Genomic DNA, 18,504 nt, shown 5'->3' with positions numbered 1-18,504 from the left:
TCGCCAGGTGTGCAAGTTAGGTGGGTCGACAACATATTCCTGTCATGTGACGCACATGCCGTCACCAGTGTCGTATAGAATATATCAGACGTCTTTTCCTGTGGAGGAATCGGTTGACCTATGACCTTGCGATCAAATGTTTTCGGTTCCTATGGGAGAGGCACGTCATTTCGTCTACTAATCGCACGGTTTTGCGGTGCGGTCGCAAAACACAGACACTAAACTTATTACAGTGAACAGAGACGTCAATGAATGAACGGACAGATCGTAACTTTGCGAAAATAAAGAAAGTAAACTTTTCACTCGAGGGAAGACTCAAACCAAAGTCCTCTCGTTTCGCAGCTGTTCACTCCAACCACGGGACCACGGCACTCTTCAGACCACGTTGTCGTTGATGTTGCCTATGTTGCGCAAGGACTACTCAGTTTGTATATATTGCTTATTTTTTCATAGTTCCACACAACTTCTTCCTGTTTTCTCGATTGATCTGTGTTCAGTTTTTCAAGGCCTATCCACCGTGTCAATTTATACCTAAATCTGAGGGGGGTGCGATGGGGAGGTTCCCTTGTAAGAAAGCTTGGGAACCAGTGTTCTAAAGAGACAGTAATGAAACGCTTTTTACGAACGCTATAATATTCGTGAAGTGTCTGATCCGCTACAAAGGCAAGAAAAATTGTTGCTTTATGATACGTGGCAACGGGTGTTGGCTAAGTACATCGACTGTTTTGAGTGAAATTTCTCTCCGGTAGATTACTTGACAGCGCAAATAAGATAAATGTTATCCATATCTGCAGCTACCTTATCCCACCATGTTGTGTGTGGGTTTCGAGCTCACACACGTTCTGATAAGCGCCTTAGCGCATCATTTGATTATACGTTATCGCAATCTCTCTCACAAGTCGATGAGCATCAGTTACCGTTTGAACTGTAGATTCGTCAATAGGCAGGAATTCTGCTAACAGGCTGCGATTGCATACATCGACGGTAAGAATTTGTTACATTTCCATTTATCTAACGTGCTTCTGGCAAAGAGTGAGGTGTTGCTCTAACATTATCAGAGGCAAATACTGGTCTGTCGAAAATTTTTGCGCATGTGGTCTGAAAGGAAAAATTTCGGTATTATAAACAACGGTTTCAGGAAATTTGAGACAGATGGACAACTTTCGGTGCGTACAATATTAACGTGCTTGTACGTGAGAGTTTCTGCGAGTGCAGCTCCTTTGTCGAGAATCGCAGCTACACAAATCTTCCCGATCAGAGGAAACAAGATATCAGCTGTAATGCGGCGTAAAAAATTGAAAAGGACAGCAGATTCTGGACTGGTAAAGGATCAGCAACAACGGGCCTTTAAATAAAGGCGAAGGTAAGACAATAAAGACTTTTGGTATACTCTTGAACCTATTTGTGTTGCGTATGTAGAAAGGATGGCGCCTGCCGAGAAAGGAGCTGAAAATGTTTCGAAACCAGAATTGTTATCGAAGTGTGTAGGGTATAGCAATCGATTATTTTGAAGGAGAGTCAGGTTCTGCTTTAGACAAAAATCGTCAGTTGGGACTTCGAGGGTCGTTCAGTAAGTAATGCAACACTTTTTTTGCCAATTTCGGTTGCAAAAATGCTGAATTTGTTGTGGGACATCGCAGAATATTCCCGCTTCAGCCCCTATGGTTTCATGAATATCCCATAGGTGGCGGTGCTACACGCAGCCGTCAAAATGGCGTCTGTAACGTAGATACGTTCCAAGCAGAGATCATTGAGTTTGTTTTGGCGGAAAACCAGAGAATCGCAGATGTTTATAGCAGTTTGCAAAGGCTGGATACGTTCTCAGCTGGTTTTCTGTATGTTATTAATAATGGAACATAAATTTTAGTAATTTATTTCCAAGTCAGCTATCTCAAGCAAATGTTATAGTTTACGCTATGTTAAGAAACGTGTGTGAGGACTTCTTGTATATTGTAAACTCTACGGTTGTTATAAGGTAAAGTTTTTGTTTTGTTTTCTGATCTCTGCTGTTCTGAAAATTATTTTGTGCTCGAACCATTGCAGTTGACATTCATTAACTTCTTTTGCATTTGGATTGAGGGAAAAACATAAACAGGCATTGTTAATTTGTTTTGACTAAGAGATTTGTCAGCAGTCAGGGACTGTTTTCTTTTTGTAAAGGACAATCACAGCTGGAAATGTTATCTGTCACTGTTAAAACTGAAATTTTATGAACAAGCGAGCACTTCACCAAGTGACTGAAATTGCAGACGTTGGTGGTAAGAGATCCATTGCATTTTTATTTTTATCTGCCTGGAGAAGATGTAAAAACCGCATTGTCGCAGCTGGTACAGAAATTCTAAAATAAGAACTGTGTTCATGGTGAATTACCTTTCAGAAAAAGTGCGTATTAATCGTGTAACCGAAGAAAGAACAATATTTTCATATTCGACACTGCAATAGTGTGCTTGCTATATGCAGGTTATATGGCTGAAAATTCGACACTTAGCCATCAAACGATAATAAAACTATAGGTAAGAAAATGTAAAAGTTACTGTACTAACTGCTGTAAGGGAGACATTATGCACCAGTTCCTGAAACAAAGTTAATCCAACAGCAATAGAGAGATATTTAAACCTTGTCAGGGAACAAGAGTAGTGGGATGTTTATAGTGCCAATAACACATTTCTCATGCTCTTTCCGTTCTAAATGGGCTACTAGCAGTAATAGGCGGCCCAGGTGGCTGACTAGTGAGATAAGGATATCATGTAGAACAAAACGGGAATTATATCAAAATTTTAAAAGCAGTCACAATCAAGCTGTAGTAGCCGAAGCTTACTGGCAGATTAAAACTGTGTGCCGGACCGACACTCGAACTCGGGACCATTGCCTTTCGCGGGCAAGTGTTCTACCATCTGAGCTACCCAATCACGACTCACGCCCCGTCCTCACAGCCGTACTGCTGCTGTCAGTATCTCGTCTCCTACCTTCCAAACTTCACAGAAGCTGAATGAGATTTTCACTCTGCAGCATAGTGTGCGCTGATATGAAACTTCCTGGCAGGTTAAATCTGTGTGCCGGACCGAGACTCGAACTCGGGACCTTTGCCCCTCACGGGCAAGTGCTCTACCATCTGAGCTACCCAAGCACGACTCACGCCCCGCCCTCACAGCTTTACTTCTGCCAGTATCTCGTCTCCTACATAGATAAAGATTTGTTGGTGTTGTTTATTATATTATATTATTTATACCAAATAAATTAACAAACAACGAAGCTGATCCTTCTTAGTACACAAAACGGATCATAACACATGTCAAATTTAAACGGACCCAAAATCTCCAAGATTGGAAATCTTTTACAGAAGCTCGAAATTTAGCTCGGACTTCAATGCGAGATGCTTGTAATAGTTTCTGAAGTGTTGGCAGAAGAGCCAACACTGTGTTGCTAGAGGAGGCCGAAATGCACGCGTTTAATTACACGCTGACTGGCGTGAGGTCTGGAACAGTTAAGGGAATTAATAGTAGCAAATAAAGTACGTAGTTGATGTAATACTTAACTTTAATCCACAATTGTAGAACATCTCTCGTTACTGTACATGCTTCACAATATTAATTATCAAATGCTATGGCGCCTTGCTAGGTCGTAGCAAATGACGTAGCTGAAGGCTATGCTAACTATCGTCTCGGCAAATGAGAGCGTATTTGTCAGTGATCCATCTCTGGCTAAGTCGGCTGTACAACTGGGGCGAGTGCTAGGAAGTCTCTCTAGACCTGCCGTGTGGTGGCGCTCGGTCTGCAATCACTGACAGTGGCGACACGCGGGTCCGACGTATACTAATGGACCGCGGCCGATTTAAATGCTACCACCTAGCAAGTGTGGTGTCTGGCGGTGACACCACAGTTTCCACAACGAAACTTTGTCTCGAAACCCTGATGAAAATGCAAAGAGATTCTGGTCGTATGTGAAGTATGTCAGCGGCAAGACACAATCAATGCCTTATCTGCGTGATAGCAATGGAGATAATATCGAAGACAGTGAGTTACTAAACACAGCCTTCCGAAATTCCTTCACCAAAGAAGACGAAGTAAATATTCCAAACTTAGAATCAAGAACAACTGCCAACATGAGTAACGTAGGAGAAGATATTCTTGGAGTAATGAAGCAACTTAAGTCACTTAACAAAAGCAAGTCTTCCGGTTCAGATTGTATACCAGTTAGATTCCTTTCAGAGTATGCTGATAACAATAGCTCCACACTTAACAATCATATACAACCGTTCGCTCGACGAAAGATCCGTACCCAAAGACTGGAAGGTTGCACAGGTCACACCAATATTCAAGAAAGGTAGTAGAAGTAACCCATTAGATTACAGGTCCATATCATTAACGTCGACATGCAGCATGATTTTGAAACATATATTGCGTTCATACATTGTGAATTACCTCGGAGAAAACGGTCTATTGATACGCAGTCAACATGGATTTATAAAGCTGTGAAACACAACTAGCTCTTTACTCGCACGAAGTATTGAGTGCTATTGACAAGGGATTTCAAACTGATTTCGTATTTCTCAATTTCCGGAAGGCTAAACACTGTACCACACAAGCGGCTTGTAGTGAAATTGTGCGCATATGGAATATCGTCTCAGTTACGTGACTAGATTCGTGAATTTGTGCCAGAGAGGGCATAGTCCGTAGTAACTGATGGGATGTCATCCAGTAAGACAGCAGTGATTTCTGCCGTTCTCCGAGGTAGAGTTATAGACCCTTTGCTGTTCATTATCTATATAAACGACAATGTGAGCAGCAGTGTTAGGTTGTTTGCAGATGATGCTGTCGTATATCGACTAGTAAAGTCATCAGATGACCAAACACATTGCAAAAATATTTGGAAAGGTATATGTGTGGTAAAAAAATTGGCAATTGCTCCTAATTAACGAAGGGTGTGAGGTCATTAGCATGAGTACTAAAAGGAATCCGTTAAACTTCGATTACACGACAAATTAGTTAAATCTAAAGGCCGTAAATTCAACTAAATATCTAGCAAATACAATTACGAACAACATAAAATATTGTGGAGAAGGCTAACCAAAGACTGCGGTCTATTAGCAGGACACTTATAAAATTTAACCGATCTAGTAATAGACTGCCGAGACTTCGCTTGTCCGTCCTCTTTTAGAATACTGTTGCGCGGTATGGGATCTTTACCAGATAGGACAGACGGAGTACATCGAAAAAGTTCAAAGAAGGGCAGCAGGTTTTGTATTATGGCGAAATAGGGGGGAGAGTGTCACTGAAATGGTACAGGATTTGGGAAGGACTTTATTAAAAGAATCTTCTCACGAAATTTCAATCACCAACTTTCTCCTCCGAATGCGAAAATATTTTGCCGACGCTTACCTACATAGGGAGAAACGATCACCATAATAAAATAAGGGAAATCACAGCTCGCACGGAAAGATATATGTGTTCGTTTTTTCCGCGCTCAATACTTGACTGGAATAACAGAGAATTGTAAAGGTGTTCCGATGAACACTCTGTCAGGTACTTAAATGTGATTTACAGTGTATCCATGTAGATGCAGATGTGGTAATGCAAGACTATCGAATAAAAATTAGTGAGATTGCTGAAACTGCAGGCGTCTCAAACGACTGAGTGCATAATATCCTACAAGGAAAATTGGCTACGAAGAAGCTGTATGCGGGGAGGGTGCCACAATTGCTCATATTCGACCAGGAGCGCACAACATTTCAAAACAAGGACTCGTGATTTTTAACCGCAGTCCGCAAGACTGTTTGCATCAATTTGTGACTGAATCTGTCAAAACACACAAGAGTAAAAATGGCAGTCAAAGCAATGGACAAAGGCTGGTGAAAGTGCACTGAATAAGGCAAAGATCGCTTTTTTAGCTGATAACGTGATGGCCACTGTTTTTTGGGATTCTCAAGCAATAATCTTCGTAAATTACTTGGAAGAAGACTGAATCATTACTGGACCCTGTTATGCTTCTTTGTTGGATCGTTTGAAGATTGGGTTGATCGATAAAAGACCAAGTGGGGACTTAAAAATATGTTCTTTTACCAGGATAAGGCACCTACTCACACAATGATGAAAGTGTGTGAATTGGGATTTGAATTGGTTCCTGATCCGCCCTTTTCAGCATATATGCGCTCAAGTGACGTCTTCCTACTCCCAACCTTGAAACTTCGGCTTGCTGGGAAGAAATTATCATCATATGAGGAAGTGATAGTTGCAGTCAACGAGTATTTTGCAGAGTCTGGCAGAATTTTTTTCTATGAGATTAAAAAGCTGCAGGATCACTGGACCAACAGTACATCCCACAAAGGAGACTACGTAAATAAGTAAGGGGAACTGTTTACGAAACAAACATTTTTCTGGTTTTTTTTTTTTAACCATACTTATCAAGCCAACGTTGTAGGAGCAACTGTGAAATCAAGGTAATAATGTGTGAATGTGAATATTACCTCAACCTCCCCATAGAGTACAGTGCATGCTGAATACTGTGGCCGGTAGATGCGCAGAGGGCAGGGCATGCATGGGGAGAGGGGTAGTAGTGGGGGCTGTGGGCGGGCGCTGTAGGGGAAATTCCGAGCGCTGAAGGGAAGTCCCGTTCTAATTAAAGCCTATACTCACATTTTATGTAGATATTAAGTGCGGTCCCTTCACGTCCACACTTGCATGGTGACCACTCAAAAAGATCTGTCACCTCTGCTTCGGTTAGTAGCTAAAAAGAATTCCACCGAAAATGCAGCGATTTCTTTTCGCCTGGCTTGTTAATGATTTGTAATTTTCAGAGAAGTGTCATGAGTGGCGAAATTTTGAGTAAAACAGACACATTTACCATTTTAAAATTTGCTTCTTTTGCCAAAGCTGAACCGGATTTTCACAGTCTCACCTCGCTAATATTTTGTGCCGACACAATTTCGAGAGAATTCTGAAACAGTGGTTTATTAAGTGAGGAACTGAGGGAAAGTAAGACCAGCATCTTACGAAAAAGTACATCCTCGGTACAAAATAAACGTGAAATGATCTCACTTATGTTGCTCCAAAACCGATAGCATTTTTCGTTTAGCCAGCTGTCGATGACCCTTAAAAATTACATTATAGTTATGGTGGAATAACACAGTACATATTGAAATTTTGCATAATAACCATACCGCACAATACTCGCCTCTTTGCATGCTATCATTTGCAAAAATTTCATTTCGATGTGTCAATCCGTTTATGAAATTAGATTAATACCTCCAGCTGCTGATGGGCGTTGATATATACCAACAGTGACAGGTGAAAATGTGTGCCCCGACCGGGACTCGAATCTGGGATCTCCTGATTAGGTGGCAGACGCTCTATCCAGCTGAGCCACCGAGGGCACAGAGGATAGTGCGACTGCAGGGACTATCACGCGCACGCCTCCCGCGAGACCCACATTCTCACCTTGTATGCCCACACACTACATTCGTAGTGTCCCACCCCAACACACACATTACTCGTGGAAGACATTCTTTCCAAGTCCCGTAAGAGTTCGGGAAATATGTGTGCATCCGCACAGAAGAAGGAGGTCATGGCCGGTATTGCCAGAACTATATGTCCGAAAGAACCTCTCATTCAAAATTGAGACCTTCTCCCGATTCTTAGAATAGTTACGTTGTATGCAGGCTCGTGTGGGTCGCAGTACGGTAGGTTTCTACTCAGCTTTCCTACGGGCGATCTGCTGCAGCGAATTCACAGGTAGGTGCAGGTAAAAGGACGAAAGGAACCGCGCCGCCGCAAGGCGATGGACAGGAAATGGGGGAGAGTGAGGGGGCAGTTGGAGAGAGAGAGGGGGGGTGTGAGGAGAAGATAGAGAGAGAGAGGGGGGGTGAGGAGATGATGGACAGAGAGAGAGAGAGAGAGAGAGAGAGAGAGAGAGAGAGAGAGGAGGTGATGAACAGAGAGGGGAAAGGAGGAGAGGAGATGGACAAAGAAAGGGGCAGGGGGAGATGGAGAGAGACAGGGAGCAGAAAGAGATTAGGTCGTATATCCAATTGCACTTTCTTTCTTTTCCATTTAACCAGACAGAGCCACAGCAGTATAGGATAAACCTGATTCCACCGACAAAATTTCGAAATTTATTTACAAATATTTTCTGGAAATATTGTTTTAAGAGACACTTGGTCTTCGGTGGGTCTTTAGGGAGTAATAATGTAATTATGATTTATTCGGTTTGTTACCTCAGTTGTTTCTGTGTAAATATCTTCAAATACCTTGGAAAAACCTGGCATATTCAGTCCCCAAAATACAGAACTCAAAACACAGAGTTATGCGACGTGCTTTAGACAGATCCAAAAGTGGTGGAACGTGGGAACAGCTCAACTCAGCGCCGCTTTCCCATGACGTTCAGTGAATCCATGCACCAGAAGCGTATCGCCCAACTCCTCGTTAGGAATCCTATCTATAATGCTGTGCATTACTGTCACTGAATAACTAAACCCGAGACAGAACTCTGGTCATTTATTTGTTTAAATGTACGTTTTTTTATTTTATTTTCCAGAATGGCCAGACTGCTGGATATAACAAGTGCCGTGGCTAAGTCCACTAATGACGAGTGAGTATTCTGTTTATTCTTTAAATAAATGCTAGTCGAACTGCGGTCCTAGTCAAGTATTCGTGCGGCCCGCGGTTCTCAGCCGTATCTTATAACAACATCCATCTCGCAACTAACAGCCACATTCGTAAACATCAACTAACGGTGAGAACTTGTTAAGAGTGTATTTTTGTTGCTCAGTAACGAACAAAAATGCTTATAGAGGCAGTAGATAAGCTTAATTTTAATTGGCATTGGTGAATTCGGTGGTGAGCTAAGTAAAGTTATCCGCAGAGTGGTGTGCAGCGCGGCTACTGGATGATTAAGAGCAGTCAGAGGAAGAATATTTTATTGTTCGCCTTCTAGCGCTGGCAACTAACGAGCGTGCGCAACTAGCAAGGATCAACTGCTATGGCAGAAATGTCAACCGGAAGTAGCATGCATTCGCAACTGCGCATTATAGAGATGGTCATCTTCAATTGCCGTACGTGTTTGTAGCAAGTAATAAGAAATTAAACTAAGGCTGTTGTAATACAACGCAGTGAGTATAATGAAAAAAACATTCTAATCATTTAGTAAACATTTGTGACCGTGTCTGTTGTGTTGGCAGAAGAGCCAACACCGTGTTACTAGTGGAGGCCGAAATGCACGCGTTTTAGCTCACGCAGGCTGGCGTGAGGAGGGAAGAGCTATACTGACGTGAGGTCTGGAACATGAGAAGGAATTAGAATTCAGAAAGCGGACGCAATCATTTGATACTTAACTTTAATCCATTAATGATGAACGTCGCTCTTGACGGTACATGATTCACAATATTATCTGTTCAGAATACATTCATAGTAACTAAATATGGCGCCTTGCTACGTTGTAGCAAATGACGCCACTGACAGTGGCGACACGCGGGTCCGACGTATACTAACGAAACGCGGCCGATTTAAAGGCTACCACCTAGCAAGTGTGGTGTCTGGCGGTGACACCACAGTGTCATCCATTGCAACTACTGATTCATATAATACACTTATTTATGTACACTACTGGCCATTAAAATTGCTACACCACGGAGATGACGTGTTACAGACGCGAAATTTAACTGACAGGAAGAAGATGCTGTGTTATGCAAATGATTAGCTTTTCAGAGCATTCACACAAGTTTGGCGCCGGTGGCGACACCTACAACGTGCTGACATGAGGAAAGTTTCCAACCGATTTCTCATACACAAACAGCAGTTGACCGACGTTGCCTGGTGAACCGTTGTTGTTATGCCTCGTATAAGGAGGAGAAATGCGTACCATGAGGTTTCCGACTTTGATAAAGGTCGGATTGTAGCCTACCGCGATTACGGTTTATCGTATCGCGACATTGCTGCTCGCGTTGGTCGAGATCCAATGACTGTTAGCAGAATATGGAATCGGTGGGTTCAGGAGGGTAATACGGAACGCCGTGCTGGATCCCAACGGCCTCGTATCACTAGCAGTCGAGATGACAGGCATCTTATCCGCATGCCTGTAACGATTCGTGCAGCCACGTCTCGATCCCTGTGTGAACAGATGGGGACGTTTGCAAGACAACAACCATTTGCACCAACAGTTCGACGACGTTTGCAGCAGCATGGACTATCAGCTCGGAGACCATGGCTGAGGTTACCCTTGACGCTGCATCGCAGACAGGAGCGCCTGCGATGGTGTACTCAACGACGAACCTGGGTGCACAAATGGCAAAACGTCATTTTTTCGGATGAGTCCAGGTTCTGTTTACAGCATCATGATGGTCGCATCCGTGTTTGGCGACATCGCGGTGAACGCACATTGGAAGCGTGTATTCGTCATCGCCATACTGGCGTATCACCCGGCGTGATGGTATGGGGTGCCATTGGTTACACGTCTCGGTCACCTCTTGTTCGTAATGACGGCACTTTGAACAGTGGACGTTACATTTCAGATGTGTTACGACTTGTGGCTCTACCCTTCATTCGATCCCTGCGAAACCCTACATTTCAGCAGGATAATGCACGACCGCATGTTGCAAGTCTGGATACAGAAAATGTTCGACTGCTGCCCTGGGCAGCACATTCTCCAGATCTCTCACCAATTGAAAACGTCTGGTCAATGGTAGCCGAGCAACTGGCTCGTCACAATACGCCAGTCACTACTCTTGATGAGCAGTGGTATCGTGTTGAAGCTGCATGGGCAGCTGTACCTGTACACGCCACGCAAGCTGTGTTTGACTCAATGCCCAGGCGTATCAAGGACGTTAATACGGCCAGAAGTGGTTGTTGTGGGTACTGAATTCTCAGGTTCTATGCACATATCAGTTCTAGTATAATATATTTGTCCAATGAATACCCGTTTATCATCTGCATTTCTTCTTGGTGTAGCAATTTTAATGGCCAGTAGTGTAGGTAACCAATTAATACTTAGATCAGTAGAGTAACGTGTTGTACAGTGACCAGGACGGGAAAAGCGGAAAAATTACATTTTTTTCTTTTTTTCCCTGGACAGCGCTGCTGCCTACCGAGAAGTGCTCACACTAATTCTAATACATATCACCTTTGTTGTCACTGAGACTGACAGGGGAAGCTTGTTCCGTTACTTTTTAGCAAAACCTTTTTTCTCTTTGAGTCGCCTGATTTAAAATATGTCATTCTCATAATTCGCCTTACCACATTTGTGCGTAGAGTAATAATTCTAATGTTTAAATAACGTCTTTTGGCCTGCAACTGTAGTTCCTTGTTACTTACTTCAGTCCGATAGTTTGTTCCCTAGATCATTAAAGCCGACACGGCGTGCCACTAATCGTCGGCTAAAGTACCAAAGATGTTCGCTCCTACAAGAGTTAGTTACTTCCAAAAACCACGCGTAGTACAAAATTTCAAATTTATATATAAACCCTTTTATCTACAAAGCTATTCGCCATTCTCTCCCTTTCTGATAATTTACAATTAATCAAGTTATATTGTTTAAAACCGTCTGTGCTGTATTTGGTGTAATAGAAATTCCGATTGAAAACCGCCTGCTGCAGCCTGTTGGCGTGAAGACGCCTGGGGAATGTGCCCGAAAATCAGGAAAAATAAACTCTCCATCCGAACAGGCCTCTGATGGCCCAACGGTACACACCGGCCCCGTGCCATCCTCTCAGGCCAGGGGCGTCACTGGTTGCGGATATGGAGGGGCATGTGGTCAGCACACCGTTCTCCCAGCCGTTGTCAATTTTTGTGACCGGAGCCGCTGCTTCTCAGTCAAGTAGCTCCTCAATTTGCCTCACAAGGGCTGGGTGCACCCCGCTTGTCAACAGCGCTCTGCAGACCGGACGGTCACCCATCCAAGTGCTTGCCCATCCCGGCAGCGCTTAACTACGGTGTTACCACGGCGGCAAGTCCGTTGGCCAAATCAGGAAAATGGGTTGCCCTTAAATGGCACTGTCCACTAGTACCGCCTAGGGACTGAATATTGGTAACTACACTCATGCTCATAAATTAAGGATAATTCCAGAATGTGGCAACACACAACGTGGCACTACACAAAACTGGCGCTAATAGCACAGGCACTTAGGGAACACACACGACACAGATCTGTAAGTCCAAGGTATTGGTGATAAGCTGTGAAAACCGTCCCGAAACATATGTGCTACAAACGCCACTGTTTCCTGCACGTGTACCCCGACATCAGTATGGGATATGATCACCACGCACAACGGGTTGGCATACTCTGGATCAGGTGGTCGAGCAGCGGCTGGGGTATAGCCTCCCATTTTTACACCAGTGCCTGTCGGAGCTCCTGAAGTGTGGTAGGGGTTCGAAGACGTGCAGCGATACGTCGACCGAGAGCATCCCAGACGTGCTCGATGGGGTTTAGGTCTGGAGAACAGGGAGGCCAGTCCATTCGCCTGATGTCGAAGCAGAAGACATCAGGCGAATGGAGTAGTACTCCTCCACGATGGCGGCTCGGTGGGGCCGTGAGTTATCATCCAACAGGAAGAAGGTGGGACCCACTGCACTCCTGAAAAGGCGGACATACTGGTGCAAAATGACGGCCCGATACACCTGACCTGTAACAGTTCCACATGCAGGGGTGTACGTGCACAAATCACAATCCCACCCCACACCATCAAACCACGACACACATACAGGTCCCTTTCAAGGACATTAACAGTTTGGCATCTGGTTCCCGGTTCACGTCAGATGAAAACCCGACGGGAATCACTTTTCAGACAATACCTGGACTCGTCCGTGAACATAACCTGGGACTACTGTTCCAATGACCATGTACTGTATTCGTGACACCAGGATTTACGGGATCTCCTGTGACCAGGAGTCAGTGGAATGCACCTTGAAGGTCTCCAGGCGAATAAACCATGTCTGTTCAGTCGTCTGGAGACAACTGTTCCAGTGGCTGCACTCCGTGGCCGTCTGCGGGCACTGATGGTGAGATACGTTCTTCTTGTGGTGTTGTACACTGTTGACGTCCCGTAATGTTGCGCCTGGACACGTTTCCTTTCTGCTGGAATCGTTGCCATAATCTTGAGATCACACTTTGTAGCACACAGAGGGTCCGTGCTACGACCTGCTGTGTTTGACCAGCCTCCAGTCGCCCTAGTATTCTACCCCTCATAACGTCATCAGAATGTGTTCTTTGAGCCTTTTTCAACACACAGTCACCATCATTTCGTCTGAAAACGTCTGCACACTTACTCGCTGCACCGTACTCTCAAATGGTTCAAATGGCTCTGAGCACTATGCGAGTTAACTTCTAAGGTCATCAGTCGCCTAGAACTTAGAACTAATTAAACCTAACTAACCTAAGGACATCACAAACATCCATGGCCGAGGCAGGATTCGAACCTGCGACCGTAGCAGTCGCTCAGTTCCAGACTGTAGAGCCTAGAACCGCACGGCCACTCCGGCCGGCGCACCGTACTCTGGCATGCAACAACACATCTGTGCGTATGTGGACTGCTCCCAGCGCCACGACTGCAGGTCAAATGCACCGCATGGTCATACCCTGACCTACTTTAAACCCGCAAACCGCCCATCTGAGCGTTGTTTCGCCATGTATCAGCATTACCCGTAATTTATGAGCATGAGTGTATGAGGCCTTAACAAAATTGCATGTACTTCCAGTATGTTATTTTGTTTTTCACTTAAAAATATTTGGGGTGTTACAACATATGGAGATTCAAAATGTGTAAGTTGTAAGCTACTATCATTAACTATGGTTTGCTGAAAATTGAATTTCTCTTCGAGTGGCCACTTTACCCATCACCCCTTCCTATGTGGCCCAAGGTACCGCTCTACAATGTCAGTATTGGATCTTAAGCAAAAAATTTGACGACCACTGCTTTAAAACATTTACGAAAGCTCTGTTGTACTTACAGCAGGTAGTTAACGTAGCCAGACAGCCTTGGGATACCATCATAAGAACATTTTACAAGGAAAGACTGTTAGTAAGAGTAACTGCATACCCACCCCTGTAGACGAGGTCGGTATCGCATTGTTGCGATATGGCATGCGACCCAGAGACGCCTGGCTAAAATTCTGGTAGAGTAAATTTCCAAAGCAAATACTTGGCCAGGAAGGCGAGAAGTGGTGATAGCATACGGTTTATAATCACCAGGCGTTCCTCCACTGTCCTGGGTTCGAGTCCATACCTCGACACAGTGTCTCAAGGAGTGAGGGGCTGAGACACTGGTGACGGTGATCCATCTGTCGAGGGTGAATGTTAAGTTCAGAAGCCGCTGCGATGCCATTCGGGAGGAGTACACAGCGGCTTTCACTATCTTTGTCCTTTTATTATGGTTCCGTGCCTCAGTCTGTAAAAAATGGAACCATTACAGCACCGCTTTGTTGTCAGTCAGTTCTGTCTCTCCCAATGTTAAGAACTCATATCCTCAGGAACGGATAGACGTACCAAATTCAAATTTACGTCACATGCACTACTGGCCATTAAAATTACTACACCAAGAAGAAATGCAGATGATAAACGGGTATACATTGGATAAATATATTATACTAGAACAGACATGTGATTACATTTCCACGCAATTTGGGTGCATAGATCCTGAGAAATCAGTACTCAGAACAACCACCTCTGGTGGTAATAACGGCCTTGATACGCCTGGGCATTGAGTCAAACAGAGCTTGGATGGCGTGTACAGGTACAGCTGCCCTTGCAGCTTGAACACTATACCACAGTTCATCAAGAGTGGTGACTGGCGTGTTGTGACGAGCCAGTTGCTCGACCACCATTGCCAGACGTTTTCAATTGGTGAGAGATCTGGAGAATGTGCTGGCCAGGGTAGCAGTCGAACATTTTCTGTACACAGAAATGCCCGTACAGGACCTGCAACATGCGGTCGTGCATTATCCTGCTGAAATGTAGGGTTTCGCAGGAATCGAATGAAGGGTAGAGCAAAGGATCGTAACACATCTGAAATGTAACGTCCACTGTTCAAAGTGCCGTCAATGCGAACAAGAGGTGACCGAGACGTGTAACCAAAGGCACCCCATACGATCACGCCCGATGATACGCCAGTATGGCGATGAGGAATACACGCTTCCAATGTGCGTTCACCGCGATGTCGCCAAACACGGACGCGACCATCATGATGCTGTAAACAGAACCTGGATTCATCCGAAAAAATGACGTTTTGCCTTTCGTGTACCCGGGTTCGTAGTTGAGTACACCATCGCAGGCGCTCCTGTCTGTGATGCAGCGTCAAGCTGATAGTCCACGCTGCTGCAAACGTCGTCGAACTGTTCGTGCAGATGGTTGTTGTCTTGCAAACGTCCCCATCTCTTGACTCAGGGATCCGTTACAGCCATGCGGATACGATGCCTGTCATCTCGACTGCTAGTGATACGAGGCCGTTGGAATCCAGCACGGCGTTCCGTATTACCCTCCTCAAGCCACCGATTCCATATTCTGCTAACAGTCATTGGATCTCGACCAACGCGAGCAGTAATGTCGCGATACGATAAACCGTAATCGCGATAGGCTACAATCCGACCTTTATCAAAGTCAGAAACGTGATGGTACGTATTTCTCCTCCTTACACGAGGCATCACAACAACGTTTCACCAGGCAACGCCGGACAAGTGCTGTTTCTGTATGGGAAATCGGTTGGAAACCACGTCAGCACGTTGTACGTGTCACCACCCGGCGCCAACGTTGTGTGAATGCTCTGAAAAGCTAATCATTTGCATATGACAGCATCTTCTTCCTGTCGGTTAAATTTCGCGTCTGTAGCACGTCATCTTCGTGGTGTAGCAATTTTAATGGCCAGTAGTGTATTAAGCTCTACGGTCCGCTGGAGATGTAGAAATTTTAAGATTCTAAGTCACTGCAGTCAAAAGATACGGCCGTTTATGTCACACATTTTGATATTCGCAAACTCACTCTTCAAAACAAATAGGGTACCTCGCGTCGGCCTAGAATAATGAAACTTGGCAAGAAGCGAGGTTTTACGTTATAAGTAAAGTAAAAAACTCTGAAACATCAATTGTAACTATACCACGTAAAAAATGTCTTTCGTCATTTGAACATACACTACCTTCACCATCCGTTAAAAGCATAATAGACGAACATTACGTCATGTTGTTGTTGTTGTGGTCTTCAGTCCTGAGACTGGTTTGATGCAGCTCTTCATGTTACTCTATCCTGTGCAAGCTTCTTCATCTCCCAGTACTTACTGTAACCTACATCCTTCTGAATCTGCTTAGTGTATTCATCTCTTGGACTCCCTCTACGATTTTTACCCTCCACGCTGCCCTCCAATGCTAAATTTGTGATCCCTTGATGCCTCAGAACATGTCCTACCAACCGGTCCCTTCTTCTTGTCAAGTTGTGCCACAAACTCCTCTTCTCCCCTATTCTATTCAATACCTCCTCATTAGTTACGTGATCTACCCATCTAATCATCAGCATTCCTCTGTAGCACCACATTTCGAAAGCTTCTATTCTCTTCTTGTCCAAACTATTTATCGTCCATGTTTCACTTCCATACATGGCTACACTCCATACAATACTTTCAGAAACGACTTCCTGACAAATCTATACTCGATGTTAACAAATTTCCCTTCTTCAAAAACGCTTTCCTTGCCATTGCCAGTCTCCATTTTATATCCTCTCTCCTTCGACCATCGTCAGTTATTTTGCTCCCCAAATAGCAAAACTCCTTTACTACTTTAAGTGTCTCATTTCCTAATCTAATTCCTTCAGCATCACCCGACTTAATTCCGCTACATTCCATTATCCTGCAAGGATGGGGCCAAGAACGACTGAAAACGTGACGGAAGTGCAACCCTTCCGCAAATTGCAGCAGATTTCAGTGCTGGAACATCAACAAGTCTCAGCGTCTGAACCATTCAACGAAACATCATCGGTATGGGCTTTCGGAGCCGAAGGCCCACACGTGTACCCTTGATGACTGCACGACACAAAGTTTACGCCTCGCCTGCACCTGTCAACACCGACATTAAACTGTTCATAACTGGAAAAATGTTGCCTTGTCGGACGAGTCTCGTTCTATAGCGCGGATGGCTGTGTACGGTTATGGAGACAATCTCATGAATTCATTGACCCTGCATGTCAGCTGAGGACTGTTCAAGCTGGTGGAGGCTCTGTAATGATGTGGGGCGTGTGCAGTTGGAGTGATATGTGACCCCTTATACGTCGATATATGACTCTGATAGGTGACACATCATGTCTGATCACCTGCATCCATCCACGTCCATTGTGCATTCCGACGAACTTGGACAATTCCAGCAGCACAGTGCGACATCCCGCACGTCCAGACTTGCTACAGTGTGGCTCCATAAACACTCTTCTGAGTTTAAACACTTACACTGCCCACCAAACTCCCCAGACATGAACATTATTGAGCATATCTGGGAAGCCTTGCAACGTGCTGTTCAGAAGAAATTTCCGCCCCTCGTGTCCTTACGGATTTATGGACACCCCTCGGATTCATGGTGTCAGTTGCCTCCAGCATTACTTCAGACATTAGTCGAGTCGATGCCACGTCGTGTTGCGCCACTTCTGCGTGCCCTGGGGAGCCCTACACGATAATAGGGAAGTGTACCAGTTTCTTTGGCTCTTCAGTGTATTATGCCACAGTAGGACAATATGAATTGAATCAGTAGACAGTATATTGCTTGGTATTTCATTTTTGTATAAAACTTAACTTCAGCTTTATTGTCTTCAACTGTACATCAGCAAACAGTCGCATTTATATACATTGTACGTAATATACAGGGTGTTACAAAAAGGTACAGCCAAACTTTCAGGAAACATTCCTCACACACAAAGAAAGAAAATATGTTATGTGGGCACGTGTCCGGAAACGCTTAATTTCCATGGTAGAGCTCATTTTAGTTTCGTCTGTATGCACTGTACTTCCTCGATTCAACGCCAGTTGGCCCAATTGAAGGAAGGTAATGTTGACTTCGGTGCTTGTGTTGAAATGCGACTCATTGCTCTACAGTACTAGCATCGAGCACATCAGTACGTTGCATCAACAGGTTAGTGTTTATCACGAACGTTGTTTTGCAGTCAGTGCAATGTTTACAAATGCGCAGTTGGCAGATGCCCATTTGCTGTATGGGTTAGCACGGGGCAATAGCCGTGGCGCGATACGTTTGTATCGAGACAGATTTCCAGAACTAAGGTGTCCCGACAGGAAGACGTTCGAAGCAATTGATCGGTGTCTTAGAGAGCACGGAACATTCCAGCCTATGACGCGCGACTGGGGAAGACCTAGAACGACGAGGACACCTGCAATGGACGAGGTAATTCTTCGTGCAGTTGACGATAACCCTAATGTCAGCGTCAGAGAAGTTGCTGATGTACAAGGTAACCTAGACCACGTCACTGAATGGAGAGTGCTACGGGAGAACCAGTTGTTTCCGTACCATGTACAGCGTGTGCAGGCACTATCAGCAGCTGATT

The 18,504-nt window shown here is 44.6% G+C and overlaps 1 protein-coding gene across 2 annotated transcripts in view; it reads left to right on the top strand.

Moving 5' to 3' along the window:
* Nucleotides 1–916: 916 nt before the first annotated feature.
* The window catches only part of LOC124551144, a 94,359-nt gene continuing 76,771 nt past the window's right edge, over nucleotides 917–18,504 (top strand). Inside the window, exons 1-3 of one of the 2 annotated variants that reach the window (XM_047126107.1) lie at nucleotides 919–984; nucleotides 1,139–1,363; nucleotides 8,530–8,583. In XM_047126107.1, the coding sequence (XP_046982063.1) occupies nucleotides 8,531–8,583 (53 nt within the window). In that variant the 5' untranslated portion in view covers nucleotides 919–984; nucleotides 1,139–1,363; nucleotide 8,530. Of the gene's footprint in view, nucleotides 985–1,138; nucleotides 1,364–8,529; nucleotides 8,584–18,504 lie in introns of both variants that reach the window. The other variant, XM_047126108.1, reaches the window with a different exon arrangement.

Source organism: Schistocerca americana, chromosome 9, assembly GCF_021461395.2.
Source record: "Schistocerca americana isolate TAMUIC-IGC-003095 chromosome 9, iqSchAmer2.1, whole genome shotgun sequence".
Classification (NCBI taxonomy): domain Eukaryota; kingdom Metazoa; phylum Arthropoda; class Insecta; order Orthoptera; family Acrididae; genus Schistocerca; species Schistocerca americana.
The sequence above is the reverse complement of the archived record's forward strand: the minus strand, read 5'-3'. Positions and strand labels throughout refer to the sequence as shown.